The sequence below is a fragment of the Carcharhinus amblyrhynchos genome, chromosome 12 (genome assembly GCF_965287045.1).
Source record: "Carcharhinus amblyrhynchos chromosome 12, sCarAmb.v2.hapA, whole genome shotgun sequence".
In the NCBI taxonomy this organism is placed as follows: Eukaryota; Metazoa; Chordata; class Chondrichthyes; order Carcharhiniformes; family Carcharhinidae; genus Carcharhinus; species Carcharhinus amblyrhynchos.
This window is the reverse complement of record NC_137335.1, coordinates 62,932,643-62,951,259: the sequence shown is the minus strand read 5'-3', so window position 1 is coordinate 62,951,259 and position 18,617 is coordinate 62,932,643. Positions and strand designations below refer to the sequence as shown.

General features: G+C 42.1%; 1 protein-coding gene across 3 annotated transcripts in view; it reads right to left on the bottom strand.

Moving 5' to 3' along the window:
• srbd1 (S1 RNA binding domain 1) overlaps positions 1-18,617 on the bottom strand; it is a 240,207-nt gene that overhangs the window by 197,558 nt on the left and 24,032 nt on the right. For all 3 annotated transcript variants that reach the window (XM_080200634.1, XM_080200635.1, XM_080200636.1), the window contains 2 exons: positions 9,739-9,835; positions 2,260-2,401 (listed from right to left, as the gene is read on the bottom strand). In XM_080200634.1, the coding sequence (XP_080056760.1) occupies positions 2,260-2,401; positions 9,739-9,835 (239 nt within the window). The remainder of the gene's footprint in view (positions 1-2,259; positions 2,402-9,738; positions 9,836-18,617) is intronic.

The following is an 18,617-nucleotide window of genomic DNA, read 5'->3' as shown; positions in this document are numbered from 1 at the left end:
AAACAATAAGTTTCCATATCTACAGTTGGCGATTGGGGGAATTTCATAGTAATTTGATTGAACTTTAATATAAGCCTTACTTGTGACTAATAAATAAACTTCAACTTTAGAAATCTGCCATGTAGCCAATTAGGTGAGATCTATTATGTAATCTGGCCTTCCAGATTTTTTTTGTATGTAAGTATGAATAATTTTTTTTAAAAAAAGGACCATTTAAGAACTGAGAATACAGTATTTAAAATGATTCCTCAGTAACCTTTCCCTGTAGATTTGGCCGCGAATGCTGTGAATCCACCTGCCACAGACTTGCGATGAGTTCTGCTTAATCTGCAGTTGGTTGCTACGTTGGTCACCTTATGGAAGTGGAGCATCTCACCTTGAAAGAGACAAAACTGACAGCGTGTCTCAGCTTACAGCAACCATAATTGCTACTAGCTATTACACAGAAAAGCAAAGATTCAAAAGGTGATAACATTGAGTAAGCGTGTGTAATAAAATGAGTCCCTGTTTTAAAAAATCAAATACAAGTGGAATTGGATAATAAAACAAAGTACTTAAGCAAATGACACAATGCCAGTCTTGAATATATAAAAGTTAAAATCTCAGAACACTTTCTCTATATTGATATTCTCTTACTTGTTAGATGCTGAAAGTACTGTCACAACTGCACACAGTGTGTCATTAAGACAGCTTTAATTCAATTATAGGCAAACTCAGACATGTCACATATGTTAAACGCAATGGTTTTATATGGCTGCAAGGCACTACACTGATTTACGGATATCAGCATCACCATACCAGTGACAGAAATGGCTTGACATTTTATAGGAGAAAAAAGTAACAAAAACAGTTATGTGCATCACACTTAAGCAAATGGAACAGAAAGTACAGCATACTGCCAAAGTAAATGCTTCTCTTGTAAGAGTACGGAAAACAAAACTGACAAAATTCATTCTTTGTTCTCTCAGAATCTTCAAAAGGTATTTGGTGCTATGACAGGCAATAACACTGTTAACCCCACAACTCAGTGCTTTGTGCCAATGACGATGCTATGCTGAAATTCGGACCTTGATCGACCAGCTGCCAAATAAGGTCAAAATTGAACCCCTTTTTTTGGCAATGGCTGATTTAATATACAGTATCAAATTCTGAAGTTGTGAGGAATTTAAAAAGTGTTTATAGAAAAAAAAAGGCTTGTTTAAATGCAATCAGAAAGGCTTAAATTGTCATAGTTATCATCAAATGTGGGGCGGTGGATTAGCTCAGCTGGCTAGTTAGTTAGTGTGTGGGTCAGAATGACACCAGCAGCACGGGGGTTCGATCCCCATTCTGGTGTAGGTGTACTCAGAGCCTGCCTCCTCATGCTACTCAGTATAAAATCTTGACACTATGGGTGGTCTGGTGATTAACTGTCAAAGACCTGCCTTCAGAGAACTCAAGGAGAAATCATTATATCACACATTAGTATGATTCTAAAACCAATTTTAGAGCTGTACAAATGCCCAGTTATCCTGTACCATTCAGACTGCTCTCGCTACCTAAAGCAGAGTTATGTGCACATGTACACATTTGTTTTCATTAAACTCCAAATGGCAATTATCAATTTTAGTGCAGAGCTGGCTAATGTCAACAGATATACTTTGAATATCAAGAAATCAATTTGCTGCTGAAACCCTCGTCCTTGTCTTTTTCGGCTCTCATGCTGTCTTGGCTGACCTCCCATTCACCATCCTCCATAAACTGCTACTCAAAAGTTATCCTGCATCATTCCAACTTACCTATCACAGTTGCCCTGGCTACTTTGTGGCGCTGGCCGTCCATATCTCTGCGATCTCAATGCCCACATTCCAAAAGCTCAGACATCATTGCAGCCTCCAACACCCTTTCCACTAGCATGGTGGAGCTAAAAAAGATTTGAGAATTTCTGTGGAGTTGCTCCCTGCGCAGGCACTCACTAGAAAGCGTGGCATTTACATGCCCAAATTCGATTCTGCTGTGCATTTTAAACAGAGCAGGAACAGCTTTATGGGAATTCCAGGAGAAAGGAATTCAGGAATTTAAGAAACACTTACTTACAGTTTCGCAGTTGGACGATCTGCCATGATCACAATGAATAGCACAGCAGGTTTGTAGGAGCGAATGGCCTACTCCTGCTCCTATTTTCTATGATGCCACAGCAATGTCTCTAACTTGCCCAAATAATGAAATTGCATCGTAAAACTTGAAACTGTGTTGTAAAAATGTAAAAATATTTCTTACCTGATGATGCTGAATGTTTGCAATACTGCTGCTAAAGTTATGGTACAGACGGAATTTCTCAGTGTCCTTTTTGTTTCCATCCTTTTCTTTTGAAGTTGCTTTTGCCAAAGTTGACTGAATAAAAACAGGACTTTGTTCGCACCTATAAACACACACACCAGGGGATGAATACCAACTCTTATTTTGACAAACAGGTCTAATACCCATGCCCCTTTTTTTAAGGGAGCATCATTAATCATCAACAACTTGCAGATTTCAACAGGATTCAATAGAAATGTCCAATGTAATAAAATAACTAATGTAATGAACGAAAGGGTAGATAGAATATTTGTGCCAAATAGCAAATGGAGAACTTGGGTGTAAGTGTGTAAAACATGAAAGCAAAGAATTAATTTAGATGAGCAGAGTTATTTTGTTTTCACAGAACCAGTAAAACAGATTACCAAATATGCTGCAAGTACAGGCTCAGTTTAGTCTTTCAAACAAAAGCTGGACAAATGCCTATGAATGGTGAAACTTCAGTTACAGAAAGTTTAAGTTTATGTATTAGTCACAAGTAGGCTTAATTAACACTGTAATGAAGTTACTGTGAAAATCCCCTGGTCGCCACACTCCAGCGCCTGTTCAGGTACGCTGAGGGGGAATTCAGCATGCCAATGAACCTAACTAGCATGTCTTTTGGAGCGTGAGAGGAAACCAGAGCACCCGGAGGAAACCTAAGCAGACACATGCAGAATCTGCACAGACAGGCAACCCAAGCCAGGAATCGAACCTGGGTCTCTGTCACTGTGAGGCAACACTGCTAACTACTGTGTCATCGTGTCATCATTACAGAAGAACAAATTAACTTTTTCAGGACATTTCAAAGCTTTTTCTGCTCAAGGAGATACTTTTGAAATGTAACCATTGGTAAATAGGAAAACACAGAGTAGCTAAATTGAACAGCAAGTTTTCACAAAAAACAACGACATAAAAGATCAACTGTCCTTTTTGGTGGCATTATCTGAGAAATGTTGGCTGGGACATTTCTTCAAATAGTGACATGGAATCTTTTACCTTCACTTAAAGTAAAGTTTATTTATTAGTCACAAGTAAGGCTTACATTAATACTGCAATGCCAGGGAAATGGGCCACGGTTTAACATCACAGCCAAAACTTGGGACGTGGCAAGGGTGCACAGGAGCACAGGGCTAAGCGGGCTAGAGGGATGGAGAGCAGGCACAAAAGGGAGAGAGGGCGAGCAAGAACAAAAGAGAGCCAGAGAAGGAAAAGGAGAGAGCGAGCAATAGAACATTGCGGGGGGAGACAAAAGGGAGGAGGAGAATGGAATGGAGAGAAAGAGATCAGAAAAAGATAAAGCCAACAAGTCCTGTACCTAAAGCCCAGAATATGATGGCTCTAGTGGTCACCATGCCAAACACTAGTGGGTGTTCGCACTCAAGTGGAAGAGTTCAAGACTGAGAGAATTTAACCGATACTGAAAGATTCCCCCAGCTTCAGTAGAGGGAAGAACCTCCAATCCACCCCTAACTGTGTAAGTCAGTTCGGGGGTTGAATGTTATCTGCTGGAAAAGCAAAAAGGAGCCACTGGGGGTGCGGAGAATAGTTTTGGAATAGTTCCTGAAGAATGAAGTGTCAACTTAAAAGATAGTATAAAGTATAACCGCGCAGAAGGGTTTTTTTTGTCATTTTTAAGAGTTAAATGGAGCATCTTTTCTTTAATTTATCATTTGATCCTCCAAACTCATTGAGCAATGTTGCTTTTTTTTGTTACAGTAAAAGACTTAAATTTTGTCTCATGAGACTTCTGATCAGCCTCTGGAAATTTGAATATCTTTCTAAAGTTATCGCTCTCTACGGTGATCGCAACAGTGGTAAAAAGATAATGCCTAACATATCTCCCTTGAGGAGAAAAATTCAAGCAGCATTGTTAACCAGAAGGTGATCATCAAGAGCTGGACTAGAGGTGTCCTAAAATGTGATCAGGTTGCCAGCTTGCTATAACAGTTTACAATGTGAGAGACCACAAGGAAAAGAACTTGGGTGATGGCAGTGGCGGCGAAGTGAGGCGAGGGGGGATGGGGGGGTGTGGAAGAGGTTAAAGCAACTTGTCCATTTGAAAAAGTACTAGTTAGGTATAACTTGCTACCGACATCCGATGAGAACGGTAGGTGTCAAGTCAAGTATATGTTAATAGTGCTCTTAGACCATCTCCCTTAACTCCTTTTATTAGACTAGACTTCTTCTCCTTGAAAAGAGCCAGCACACCCTTGGGCTTTCTGTTGGAAATATGCTAAGTGTTGTACTAGTTCATGTAATTTCTGTTGCTAATGGTTCTGTAAAGAGTATTTTTGGGAGGGAACACAACAAAAATTAGTTGGGAAACATAAAGAGATTTTAAAAATCTGAACTAAAATTGTTAGGAGCACACTCGTTTTCTAAGAACAATATTAACAGAAATCTGAGATTAGAATCACTGCTTGCCCTTGTACTCAAAAAAAAGATGCAGTTAAGAACTTATTCTCTCCCTGCTTGCTTATATATCTTATGCACCAAACAGAGAGCACAGATTCCGACTAAACATACTGAGCACTGATAAGAATGCACAAAATTACGAATGCACAAAGGTAGTCCAGCTCAATTACTCTGCATCAATTGCAAAAATGATGCACATGGGAAAGAGGTTTAAAATGGGGTTTCAATATGGAAAAAGTATTTGTTTCTCTTCGTACTTGCACCAGCTTGCATCCTCAAACTCAACCTTATTTCTGGTTTTGCTTCAGCGGCAGTGGCAATCAGATGTTCTTCTGTTCCCTATTCCTTTTCCAACTTTAACATATTGAATTAGCTTTTACTGAATGCAATATAAAAGGTAAAAGATAAAACACTACCAACATGACCCTATTTGGACACAGCTGTGCATGCACACTTCGCTCAGACTGCATCTGCTGGCACATACATATTTGCCCCCAGCGCACTGTCGTACACGCATTAACTGTTCCCAGCATTGGTTGTGACTGCATGTGACACTGTCATAATTCTCTCTGCTTGCAAGTCAGGAAGCCATCCTTTCTCCCCATTCTCCCTGCCACCTCTCACTTGCCCCCTTCCCAAGCCCTCATCATCTCACTCGAGCTGTGGTGTCTGTTTTTCCTTCATTTAAAGACACTCTCTGAGAATTCCCAGCACTTGCTGTTACTCTTGGAGTTTGCCACTTACATTGCACTTTCAGATTGGGGCGAAGCCAGGAACTGCTCTCCCTCACCTCACCCCACCCCACCTTTCATGTGGCAGAGTTTGGTGACATAAGAACATAAGAAATAGGAGGAGTAGGCCATCCAGCCCTTCGAGCCTGCCCCACCATTCAATAAGATCATGGCTGATCTGTCGTGGCTCAGTTCCACTTTCCCGCCCTCTCCCCATAACCCTTAATCCCCTCGCTTATCAAAAACCCATCAACCTGCGTCTTAAAAATATTTAGCGAGGCAGCCTCCACCACTTCAACGGGCAGAGAATTCCAGAGATTCACCACCCTTTGAGTGAAGAAGTTCCTCCGCAACTCCGTTCTAAACCGCCCCCCCTTTATCTTGAGGCTGTGCCCCCTAGTCCTACTGTCCTTTCTGAGCAGGAAGAGTCTCTCCACCTCTATCCTATCCATCCCATTCATCATCTTATACATCTCAATGAGATCTCCCCTCATTCTTCTAAACTCTAACGAGTACAAGTCTAGTTCATTCAGCCTCTCCTCATAGCTCAACCCCCTCAACTCCGATATCAGCCTAGTAAACCTCCTCTGCACTCCCTCCAAGGCCAAAATATCCTTGCGTAAGTACGGCGACCAAAATGCACACAGTACTCCAGCTGCGGCCTCACCAATGCCCTACACAGCTGCAGCAAGACCTCCCTACTTTTATATTCAATCCCCCTCGCTATGAAGGCCAGCATCCCATTCGCCTTCCTGACCACCTGCTGCACCTGCAGGCTGGGTTTTTGCGACTCATGCACAAGGACCCCGAGGTCCCTCTGCACCGTCGCATGCTGCAGTTTTTCACCACGTAAGTAATAGTCCTTCCTACCATTATTCCTACCAAAGTGAACCACCTCGCACTTGCCAACATTAAATTCCATTTGCCATTTCCTGGCCCATTCGCCCAACCTATCTAGATCCTTCTGCAGACTCTTCACACCCTCCGCGCAATTTGCCGTTCCACCAATCTTGGTGTCATCAGCAAATTTCGACACCATACACTCGGTTCCCTCCTCCAGATCATCTATATAAATGGTAAATAGCTGAGGCCCCAGCACCGACCCCTGGGGCACTCCACTAGTCACCAACCGCCAATCCGAATAGCACCCATTGACCCCCACTCTCTGCCTCCTATTTGACAACCAGTCCTCTATCCACGCTAACACCCTACCCCCAACTCCATGCCCCCTTATCTTCTGCAATTACCTCTTGTGAGGTACCTTGTCAAACGCCTTCTGAAAATCAAGAAAGACCACATCCACCGGCTCTCCTCTATCCACCGCCCTAGACACATCCTCATAGACAGCAGCAGGCCAGCACTTTGCTGGCTTTTACATTTCCCTCAATGTCAGTAAAATGGGGGATACAGTCATCGACTTCAGGAAGCATAGTGGAGGACATGCCCCTGTCTACATCAACGGAGATGAAGTGGAAATGGTCGACAGCTTCAAGTTTCTAGGATCACCAACATCTGTCTTGGTCCCTCCACGCTGATGTTATAGTTAAGAAAGCTTACCAATGCCTCCACTCTTTCAAGAGACTAAGGAAATTCAGCAGGTCCGGTAAACCTCTCACCAATTTTTAAAGATGCACCATAGAAAGCATCCCTTCCAGATGTATCATATAGTATGGTTCCTCTGACCAAAACCACAATTAACTGCAAAGGCTTGTGAATGTAGGCCAGTCCATCACTGAAAGCAGTCTCCCAGTATACTTCCCGCTGCCTGGGAAAGACGCACACAGGCATACTCTCTTCAACATTCTTCCATCGGAAAAAAGATACAAAAATCTGAGAGCGTGTACCAACCGACTCATGCACAGCTTCTTCCCACTGCTATCAGCCTTCTGAATGGACCTATCACATATTAAGCTGATCTTTCTCTATAGCCTAGCTATGACGGTAACATTATATTCTGTACCCTCTCCTTTCCTTCTCCCCTATGTACTCTATAAATGGTAAGTTTTGTCTGTGTAGTGTGCAAGAAACAATACTTTTCACTGTATCCCAATACATGTGACAAGAAATCAAATCAAATCATACACATGCAGCTACATAGGTGGCTAGTGTGTCCTCTGTGGTGTCAACAAAATCTGGCAAATGAAAGCAGAAAAATCTGGCAACATCTGGAGAGAGAGTTAACAGTCCAAGTCCATTATCTTTGATGCTGCCAGACCTGCTGAGTATTTCCATCATCTGCAAGACTTTGTTTTTGATTAAGAAACCGCAGTAATAACTTGCACAATTTCCTCAGCTAACAACCGTGGCTCCAAATATACAATATTTTATAAAACTGGAACATAAAGATAACTACAGTTTAGCTGTAAACTATACATTTTTCAGTATATGATTTTACCTAGTTAAATATCCAACTTTAAAAGCAACATTAACATGGATTGTAATACCTGTTCAGCTGGTTCCACAGTGTAAAAATACCATAAAATAGGAAATGTGATCAAATATTAGGCCAAATTAGCCACTTCGATGACAATGTTCAAACTTGGTCACCAAAGCATAGGTTCTGGGGCAGTTCATAAGACTCATCCACATCATCATGGCAGAGCAGCACAGTGACACCATAATTAGCACTGCTGCCTCACAGCACCTGGGACCCGGGTTCAATTCCCACTTGGGTCATTGTCTATGTGGAGTTTGCATGTTCTCCCCATGTCTGCGTGGGTTTCCTTCAGGTGCTCCAGTTTTCTCCCACAGTCCAAATATATGCGGGTTAGGTAGATTGGCCATGCTAAATTGGCCCTTAGTGTCATGGGAACTAGCCTGGGTAAATGCATTGGGTTGTGGGAATAGGGCCTGGGTGGGATGGTCATCGGTGCAGACTCGATAGGCCGAATAGCCTCTTTCTGCATGGTAGGATTCTATGGTCAAAAGACAGAGCAGATTAGAAAACAGACCTTTCAGCCTTGCAGGGAAAATGATTGAGAGCCGGACCTTATATTCAACATTAAAACAGGATTAAAAAGTGAAACCCAGAGCTTAGTCCATTAACATAGGACAAGGGGCATGGATTTAAACTGGTGAAGAAGGAATTTAAGAATAATACTCAAAAGGTTTTCTTCACATACACCTTTGGAATAGGTTTACGGGAATAGTGGCAGTGAGAAAATTAAGGGTCATCCAAGAGTCAGTAAATGGCATAATGACGGGATGACCCATTTTTTAACGGTTGGATGGAAGAGTTAAAACAGGCTTTTACAATTTCAATTTTCTGCATCAAATGACTGCAATGAGAAATGTTGTGGTAAATGTTAAACTACAGCTCATTTAGATAAAGGACTAGAGTCAATGCAAATATTGAAATAAGGTGAAATAGTAGGCCTGAAGGGAACTGCAAACTTCAATTTATAGCCAGAAATAAAATTAAAGCCAATTAAAAATATGTCCAGAGTCTGAGTTGAAACAAGTAAAATATACATGAGAAATAAGACAAAAAATAAGCAACCACTCTTGTGCCTTCCTCGCCTATTGTAAAACCAGCTGATCCTGCATGCCAATCAGAGAAGATCATCGCTAAGCTTTCCTCTCCTTATAAATGTAGAACCACAGCACACATTAGAGTAATGGCTTCCTCAGTGTTAAGAAACACTGTTTCCCAGAGACTAACAGACCCTTCCAGGTTCAATTAGTGAGCCAGACTACCTGATTAATCACAAGCAGTAGGTTGTATACTGCAGATCTGCACGATCTGAATATCAGATTACCCAGTTTCCAAATGCCTATCATCTAGTGTTCCAGCCTGGTGTTACTTTGACCTTAGAGATCTAATTGTGAAAACTATGCAGACCAGTAACTGGATGAGGCTAGCTATTCTGTACCAGAGTCAAGACTTTGTAGCAGAAATATAGTACCATTATGCAGTGCCATATCAGGATAAAGTATCTTGTTATTCAAACAAATTACTTCTGAAGTGTATAGTCATGTAGATGAGTGCTTACAGGTGATGTTACTGGACTGTCATGACCAGTATAAAATTGCAACCTAAGCAAAAGCAAAAGGTATAAATACTGTTAAGTCTGACTTCCACATTTATGACATTGAACAGAATAGCTGATGCAGCTGTATCTTAGCATTATTTAAAAGTCAGCAAACTACAGCAATGCACCTCACCACATTCCACTCACGGATGACTTGGTGTTGTTTGTTAATGACTCGGGCTTCCTTATGATGTGTATATAGCCTTACTTAGTATAAAAAACAGTTTTAAATTAATACTTACAATTTCCGGATACAGTTCAACGTTTCTCTGTCTTTAGACATCATATCTGCTAAAATGTGTTGTATTCCAGCCTCTATTTCTGCCACACTTGAAAGACCTAGGAATTTGCAAGCACAAAATTTAAAATCATTTCTTGCATTTTACACGTTTTTCTCTCAATTCTGCTCCTCTTCTCCTCACTCACGGACTTCTCTTCGAAGCACCTCAGCTACGTGACAACTTTGTGTGTAGGCTCAAATAGTAAGTATTTGTTGGCTATTCAATCACAGGTGGCACACTGGCTTTATCCAACACCACTGACCGAAGATTGCCATGCAGCAGGGAAAGCGGTTGTAATGATGCACTTTCACAGATTTCATTGGAAACACAAAAGGAATTATTATTAATAAGAATTGAACAGCAGCCACACAGCTGCACCTCGCTCCCTACATGTCTCTCTGCCTCCGAGAGAACTTCACTCCCTGGGTGAATCCCAACTGGTCACCCAAGCCAGGTGACCCTTCTTCTGCTGTGTTGCCCCTAAAGGGCCAATCACCACAGTGGTGTTCACCAAGATGCAACAGCTGACTGTAGCACCTCTGCTGTCACATCAGCTAACAAACCCAGATTGAAAAATTAACTTAGGACCTTTTGCCTGCGCTCTTATCAGCTAAATTACAAATCTTTAGATTTTAATTTGCTAAGTGGCCGTCACTGTTTTAAACAACCAAATAGGTTTTATTAAAAAATATCCAGTTAGTGTAAAACAAATAGCACAACTATGATTTGAAAAGAAAAATCAATTTGAGCAAGGAGTATCTTCGCGTTGAGAATAGCAATTCTGCATTTGTTGTCTAAATAAAATCCTGTTTCAACACAGTTCTACACAGTGGCTAGCACTGCTGCCTCACAGCGCCAAGGGCCTGGTTTCGATTCCCAGCTTAGGTCACTGTGTGTATGGAGTTTGCACGTTCTCCCCATGTCTGCATGGGCTTCCTCCAGGTGCTCCAGTTTCCTCCCACATTCTGAAAGATATGCGGGTTAGGTGCATTGACCCGAATAGGCGCCGGGTTGTGGCGACTAGGGGAATTTCACAGGAACTCCATTGTAGTGTTAATGTAAACCTTACTTGTGATTAATAAATAAACCGTACCTTACCTCAAGTATTTACAAAAAGGAATTCCAGTAGGCCAAAGGGTGTTGCAAATTAGTCCAGGTTCAAAAGGAAGTTATGTGTAATCACAAGAACACGGGAAAGCGTGATTTCTTGTGGACTGCTCAAGCAAAAAGGTGGCACAGGCCAGATGGACCAAATGGCCTCCTCCACATTTATAGTTCACTCTTAAATTCCAAGCGAAATGCCTGGACGGCTGGTTCGTGATGTGCAGCAGGTTCAATTCCCATACCGGCTCAGGTTATTCATAAAGGCTCTGCCTTCTCAACTTTGCCCCTCACCTGAGGTGACCATCAGGCTGAATCACCACCAGTCAGCTCTCTCTCAGAGGGGGAGAAGTCTGTGGCCCTCTGGGACTATGGGAACATTCCATTTTTTCCACATGAAAGATTATAATTTTCAATGATGAAAACCATTCAAAGCTACAGATAAAGAAAACACAGTGACCCCTAATTTGTTGTCAAAATAGTGGTGCAGTTAACAGTTTTTCCATCATAACTGCACAGGGAGGACAAGATTACATTTGGTTAATACAAAAATCCAAATGTTGTTATACCACATCTGTCACTCCAGCAGTAGCTGCGTAAAAAAGGTGTCTCATTATCTCCCTCTTTATTACAATGCACTGAATGTCATAACATTGCTTTACTTAAACATGGACAGAAACCAAACTTACTACAAGAAGTTAAACCATGTCATCTTCTAGGTATCTAGATCAAAATCTAGGTATCCTTTTAACAAATTAATGGGTGCTAATTACTGCCAATCAGGCAATGAAAAATTAATTACAGGCACATTCCTTCATGTTTTCATTAAAAATATTTTCTCCCACTTACTCTTAATCCAGTCTTTCTTTTCCTATCTACCTATACCCGATTTTATACTGAATTCATTGGCTCCAATCTACACATCCTTCTCAGGCCTTGATTAAGGTGAGAACCCAGTCGATTGCCTTATTCATACAGGATCCAGGTAATTCTATCATCAGCTTGCTTTGCAACAAAGTCTAAAACCCTAATCATGTGATAAGGTAGAGGAAGAGGCTAGCCCATTGCACTTGGGGTGTGCTAATCCCTGTGACTGCGGTTTGCCTAAGCTATGGCAGAGTAAAGGATCAGGGCAGTCAATGACGTTAAACCAAGGCTTTACCTGATGTAATTTTTCAAAGCTATCTCGGCCTTTTGGCTAAGATGAAGTGTTAGATTAAGCCCGGGAGGGGGTGTAATACTTCATCCTGTCAGCTTGGATCTTGTTTGACCGAGCCCAAGATGGGATACAATGTCTTGTCTCGTCAGCTTGGATCTGGGTTGTCCCTCATGTGGGGGATAATATCACCAGGACAAGATAAACAGGTAAAACATCAGCTTCCATCTCAAGTCAAAACATCTGTGCCTCAGGAAGTTTAATGTATTGTATATGTGGACATTCGCATTTGCACTCACCTGGAAGAAAACCTCCTGGCAAGTGAACGAGGTGGTGTCACATCACCGAGGGCTGACAGATATGGGGTTGTCCTTCAATATGCTCTAACCCAGGAATTGAGAACAGTAGTGGTGTACTGTATTTTGCATTACAACAGCACAACAGTGGAACTAGAGCTCAAGGAGGAAGAGGACAAAATACACTGTTGCTTTGCAGGCAAGGAAGATGGACATGGCAGTGACCCACACGAACAACCAGCATGGCTATATTCAGGCACATTTCAGTTAGACTAAGGCAGTGAATGCATACAGCAACCAAATTCTGAACCCTTTGTGCCCCAGCACAAAGCAGTCCTACAATCAACAAAGTATTCCAGACAGAAACATACACAGTTCATCTTCAACTCTTTGTCTTATCTTTCATCATCAATGAGAAGTGACAAATCAGAGACAGTTGTGGAGTTGAGAGAGGTGCTGGTTAGGTAGAGCTGGATGTCAACCTGTGGCCAATTAGTTTAACTTCGGTAGTGGGGAAAATGCTTGAATCCATCATCAAGGAAGAAATAGCAAGACGTTTGGATAGAAATTGTCCCAATGGGAAGATGCAGCATGGATTCACGAAGGGCAGGTCATGTTTGACTAATTTGGTGGAATTCTTCAAGAATATTATGTATGCAGTGGACAATGGGGAACCTGTGGATGTGATGTATCTGGATTTCCAGAAGGCATTTGATAAGATGCCGCACCAAAGACTGTTGCAATAAGATAAAGGTACACAGTGTTACAAGTAATGTATTAGCATGGATCCAGGATTGGTTAACTAACAGAAAACAAAGAGTGGGGATAAATAGGTGTTTTTCTGGTTGTCGATCAGTGACTGGTGGTGTGCCTCAGGGGTCAGTGTTGGGACTGCAATTGTTTATGATTTACATAAATGATTTGGAGTTTGGGACTAAGTGTAATGTGTCAAAATTCGCAGATGACACTAAGGTGAGTGGCAGAGCAAAATGTGCAGAGGATGCTGCAAGTCTGTAAAGGGATACAGATAGTCTAAGTGAGTGGGCAAGGGTCTGGCAGATGGAGTACAATTTTGGTAAATGTGAGGTCATCCATTTCAGTCGCAATAACAGCAAAATGGACTATTATTTAAATGGTAAAAAATTGCAGCATACTGCTCTGCAGAGGGACCTGGGTGTCCTTGTGCATGAATCACAAAAAGTTGGTTTGCAGGTGCAGCAGGTAATTAAGGCAGCAAATGGAATTTTGTCCTTCATTGCTAGAGGGCTGGAGTTTAAAGACAGCGAGGTTATGTTGCAGCTGTATAAGATGCTGGTGAGGCTACACACCTGGAATACTATGTACAGTTTTGGTCTCCTTACTTGAGAAATGAAATACTGGCACTGGAGAGGATACACAGGAGATTCACTAGATTGATTCCGGAGTTGAGAGGGTTGGCTTATGAGGAGAGACTGAGTAGGCTGCAGCTATACTCATTGGAATTTAAAAGAAATGGGGGGGGGGGATCTTATCGGATCATATACGATTATTGAAGGGAAGATAACATAGAAGAAGGTAAGTTGTTTCCACTGGCAGGTGATACTAGAACCAGACGCATGGCCTCAAAATAATGGGGAGCAGATTTAGAACTGAGTTGAGGAGGAACTTCTTCACACAAAGGGTTGTGAATCTGTGGAATATCCTGCCCAGTGAAGCAGCTGAAGCTACCTCATTGAATGTTTTTAAGGCAAGGATAGATAAATGTTTGAACAGTAAAGGAATTAAGGGTTATGGTGAGCTGGTGGGTAAGTGGAGCTGAGACCATAAAAAGATCAGTCATGATATTACTGAATGACGTAGCAGGCTCGAGGAGCCAGATGGCCTTCTCCTACTCATAGTTCTTGTGAACCTGACATTGTGATTTCAGGTAACAATGCAGCAACACGTACCAGCGATAATTTCTCACGGGCAATTTGCCCAACATGCAGTGCTAAATGAATGATGCAGTGAGCAAAATGGTCTTCCAACTAAATGTCAAAAAGGATGAAGACATTGAGCTCGATTGGCAGCAGTGGAACCCAGTGCCTAGAGCTTTCGACGGCAGATTTGCTGGTGACTTTGGTGTCTTTTGGGCATTTATTCTTATGTAGATGAGAAATATATAAGGGCAAAGACAGATCCTTGGGGGACACCAGAGATAACAGTACAGGAAGAGGAACCATCACAGGTGATTTGCTGGGTGCATTGGTTGGATAGGAATGGAACCAGGTGATGGCAGTCTCACCCGGCTGAGTAATAGAGTAGGATGATGCAGTGAAACAAGTGAAAAGCTTCAGGCAGTTAGGGAAAGATGAGGAGAGACAACTTACCTTTGTAACAATCACAGAATGTCATCTGCAAGTTCGATAAGGGCCTTTACAATGCTGTAGGGAGGGATAGGGTTGAAGGTTTTTTTTTGAGAGTGGGGCAACAATGGCAAATTTTTATCAGGAGAAAGACAGTGCCTCACGAGTAGGAACCATCAACAAAATCAGCCACATGGGGCCATTAAGCAACGCTGGGTAGTCAACAATTTAGTCAGAATAATGTTGAAGGCACAGGAGTTAAGGGCAGCATAATGGCACTGTGGTTAACACTGGTGCTTTACACCGCCAGGGATCCGGGTTTGATTCCTGGCATGGGTCACTGTCTGTGCGAACAAAAAGGTCTCAATCTTGAAGAAGTCCATGAACTTCATACACTTGCTGGAGGTAAGAGTGGAAGAGGCATGGTGCAGGTGGGATTTAAGAGGACAGTTTTGTAATGGGGAAGAGTGGTTACCTTTGCATTTCAGCATGATCCAGCAATAGTGAGAAGCTTTGGCAGATAAGGGCAGGACCGCTATGATTTATGTGGTCCAGTTAGATCTGCCAATGATTGGCTAATCCATGTTTGCATCCCTTAGAAACTAAGGGAGTGGAGATAACAGCAACATTAGGATGCACGAGAGTTTTGATTTTAATTAGGACAAAGGCACGAAAGGTGGAGATCAGGCTGCATTGAGTAGGTTGTTGTCCTGGAGAGAGATTTTTCTTGCCCTCGGGTAAGGCCAAATATCATAGAATCACACCTATAAAGGATTTATATTTGTGAGGGGAAAAGCAGAAATCAGTCAGCACACATCCTCAGAAACAGTATGAAGAAAAAAAATAAAAAGTAACAGGTTAAGTAAAGCAAGAACAGGAGTTGTAAAATGTTGCCAGTCTGAATGATTACCAGAATAGTGGGATATGGGCTCAAAATCACAATTCTACACATAATAAGAATTTGCAAATACAGGACACCCATCCTCACCAAAAAGTTTCAAGTTAACTTTTAAAACGCTATTGCACAAGAAAGCAAGTAGCAACTTACACCGAGCCAAGTTAAACATTCTTCATATACCAAAAGAAATAAACAGAATTCCATTGTTTCTCCCCGCCAACGTGTTCTTGTGTTATACAGTGGCCAGCACTTTCCTGTTGATGAATGAGTGATACTCTTGGAAGGATCCTCACACTGTTCAGTCACTGCGACAAAATGGCAGCCAAATTTCCAAGAACCTGTCTCATTGGATCAATGTACTGTGAAAACATTCTTTGAAGTATCATCGTGCCGCAACAGACAGTCAAAACTGGTCAGGGTGGAAAATCCGTCAAATTCAACTTTAGTACATTTGACTCACCGCAAGTAACAGCTGTTCTGAACTACAGAAATTTTTATTTGCTCTACGTATTACTAACAGAAATACCAAAGACTAAATTAGCCATGTACAGAGCCAAAAATTCTTAAAATACAAAACGCAACTTTGGACAAATAAGCTCCCTTATTTTGAAAAAAGGAAGAGTTAATCTTTCATTCCATGTAATAAATCTTGATCCTACTTGTGTGTTAGCAAAGCAAATCCCTGTGCCAGTATATTCCCTTACCCGATTCCACAAATTTTACAGGTTAGACACAAATATAACAGCTAAGCTTTATTCTGCACATCAACTGCATTCATTGCCAAAGAGTGCCCCCTGAAGTCCTAAAAGAATTACTACACAAAATAGCTTAAAAATAAGACACCTCGAATCACTGTTCAACAAAGCAAAAATAATAATCATAGCTGTAATAGCATCGATAAGAGGCAGTGATCCAATAACATGAGAAATAAGATCAGGACTAGGCCATAACTTCTCCAGCAGTCAACTAGAAAAGATAACAAAAAAAGCAGGAAGAGCTACTTGCGCTAGCACTCACACTGCTATTTATTTAGTATTTTTAACATAATAAAACATGATAAAGCATTTCACAGGAACATTATTAAACAAATTTTGGTACCAGAAGGTCACCCCTTCCCCAATGCCAGGTCCCTCGACCAGACACGGCTTTGCTAGTTCCCACATGGTGAGTCCTCTTCCAGCCCCTGCGTTAAGTCAAAAGTTTTTTTTATTAATTCGTGGGACATGGGTGTTGCTGACTTACCATCATTTATTGCCCATCCCTAGCTGCCCTTTGGAGAGCTTTTAAGAGTCAACCACATCACTGTGGGTCTGGAGTCACATGTAGGCCAGACCAGGTAAGGACTGCAGATTTCCTTCCCTAAAATGCACTAGTGAACCAGATGTGTTTTTTCCAACAATCGATAGATTCTTAATTCCAGATTTTTTTTTTACTGAATTCAAATTCCACCTTCTGCCATGACAGGATTCGAACCGCAGGTCCCCAGAACATTAGCTGAGTTTCTGGATTAACAGTCCAGCGATAATACCAATAGGCCATTGTCACCCCTTCCATGATCAGGTTGGGGAGATTCAAACGTAGAGTTCTGGGAAAGACAGGAATGGATTCGGGAAGCAAAATCATGTTGAATGAATTGCATCCACAGCATTTTGCTTTTATTTTGTTGAATGGAAGAGGAGGTTGGAGTTGGCAGAGGGTGGGGACAGAGGGCTTTTTGAGGCTATGGTGTTAGATTTGACAGAGAGGAGGTGGACTACATGGGGAGAAAGGCAATATCAGCCAACATGGATGTCAAGAAAGTTAGTTGGAAGGTCAATGGGTTAGTGGGAATTGGGCCATCAGAACAGGATATGGGCCTTGTGGATAAGAGCAAGAAGGATGATAGGCAACAAACTAGAGGAAGATGTCATTTCAAGGCCAATATAGGAGGAACCTTAGAAGATGTTTGGCCCAACGGACTAGGGATCAACTGAGGAATCTGGTCAGTTCATCTCAGTCTTAGGTGACAAAATAGCCCATGTGAACTTGTTGGAGTTGAGGGTGAACAAAACAGGGGAGAGGGCTTTAACAAGTTATTTCAGAGATCCTTGGACAGTGAGCAATTTTGGCAGACAGGACCAAAACCCAGTTAAGTGCTGTGTAGTCCAGCCAGAGCAAGTGGCGAATGGTTAAATCAGTTATTTGCCATATCTGTTCCAAACAGTGTCTTAGTTAAATCAGCCCCCCATTCGTGTATGGTGTTATTCCTCATTTGATCAACTTGATAAGAAAAACCAAATGGACAGAATCAAATTGCTTCAGAATCCCATTCTACTCACACTAGCTACTCACAAAAACATCAGAAATTTGGCGAAAAACTGCAGCAGGCGACGGTGCAGAGGGACCTTGGGGTCCTTGTGCATGAGTCGCAAAAACCCAGCTTGCAGGTGCAGCAGATGGTCAGGAAGGCGAATGGGATGCTGGCCTTCATAGCGAGGGGGATTGAATATAAAAGTAGGGAGGTCTTGCTGTGGCTGTATAGGGCATTGGTGAGGCCGCAGCTGGAGTACTGTGTGCAGTTTTGGGCGCCGTACTTACGCAAGGATATTTTGGCCTTGGAGGGAGTGCAGAGGAGGTTTACTAGGCTGATGGCGGAGTTGAGGGGGTTGAGCTATGAGGAGAGGCTGAATAAACTAGGCTTGTATTCGTTAGAGTTTAGAAGAACGAGGGGAGATCTCATTGAGACATATAAGATGATGAATGGGATGGATAGGATAGAGGTGGAGAGAAAGGATAGTAGGCTCAGAAAGGATAGTAGGACTAGGGGGCACAGCCTCAAGATAAAGGGGGGGGGGTGCGGTTTAGAACGGAGTTGAGGAGGAACTTCTTCACTCAAAGGGTGGTGAATCTCTGGAATTCTCTGCCCGTTGAAGTGGTGGAGGCTACCTCGCTAAATATTTTTAAGACACGGGTTGATGGGTTTTTGATGAGAGAGGGGATTAGGGTTATGGGGAGAGGGCGGGAATGTGGAACTGAGCCACGACAGATCAGCCATGATCTTATTGAATGGCGGGGCAGGCTCGAAG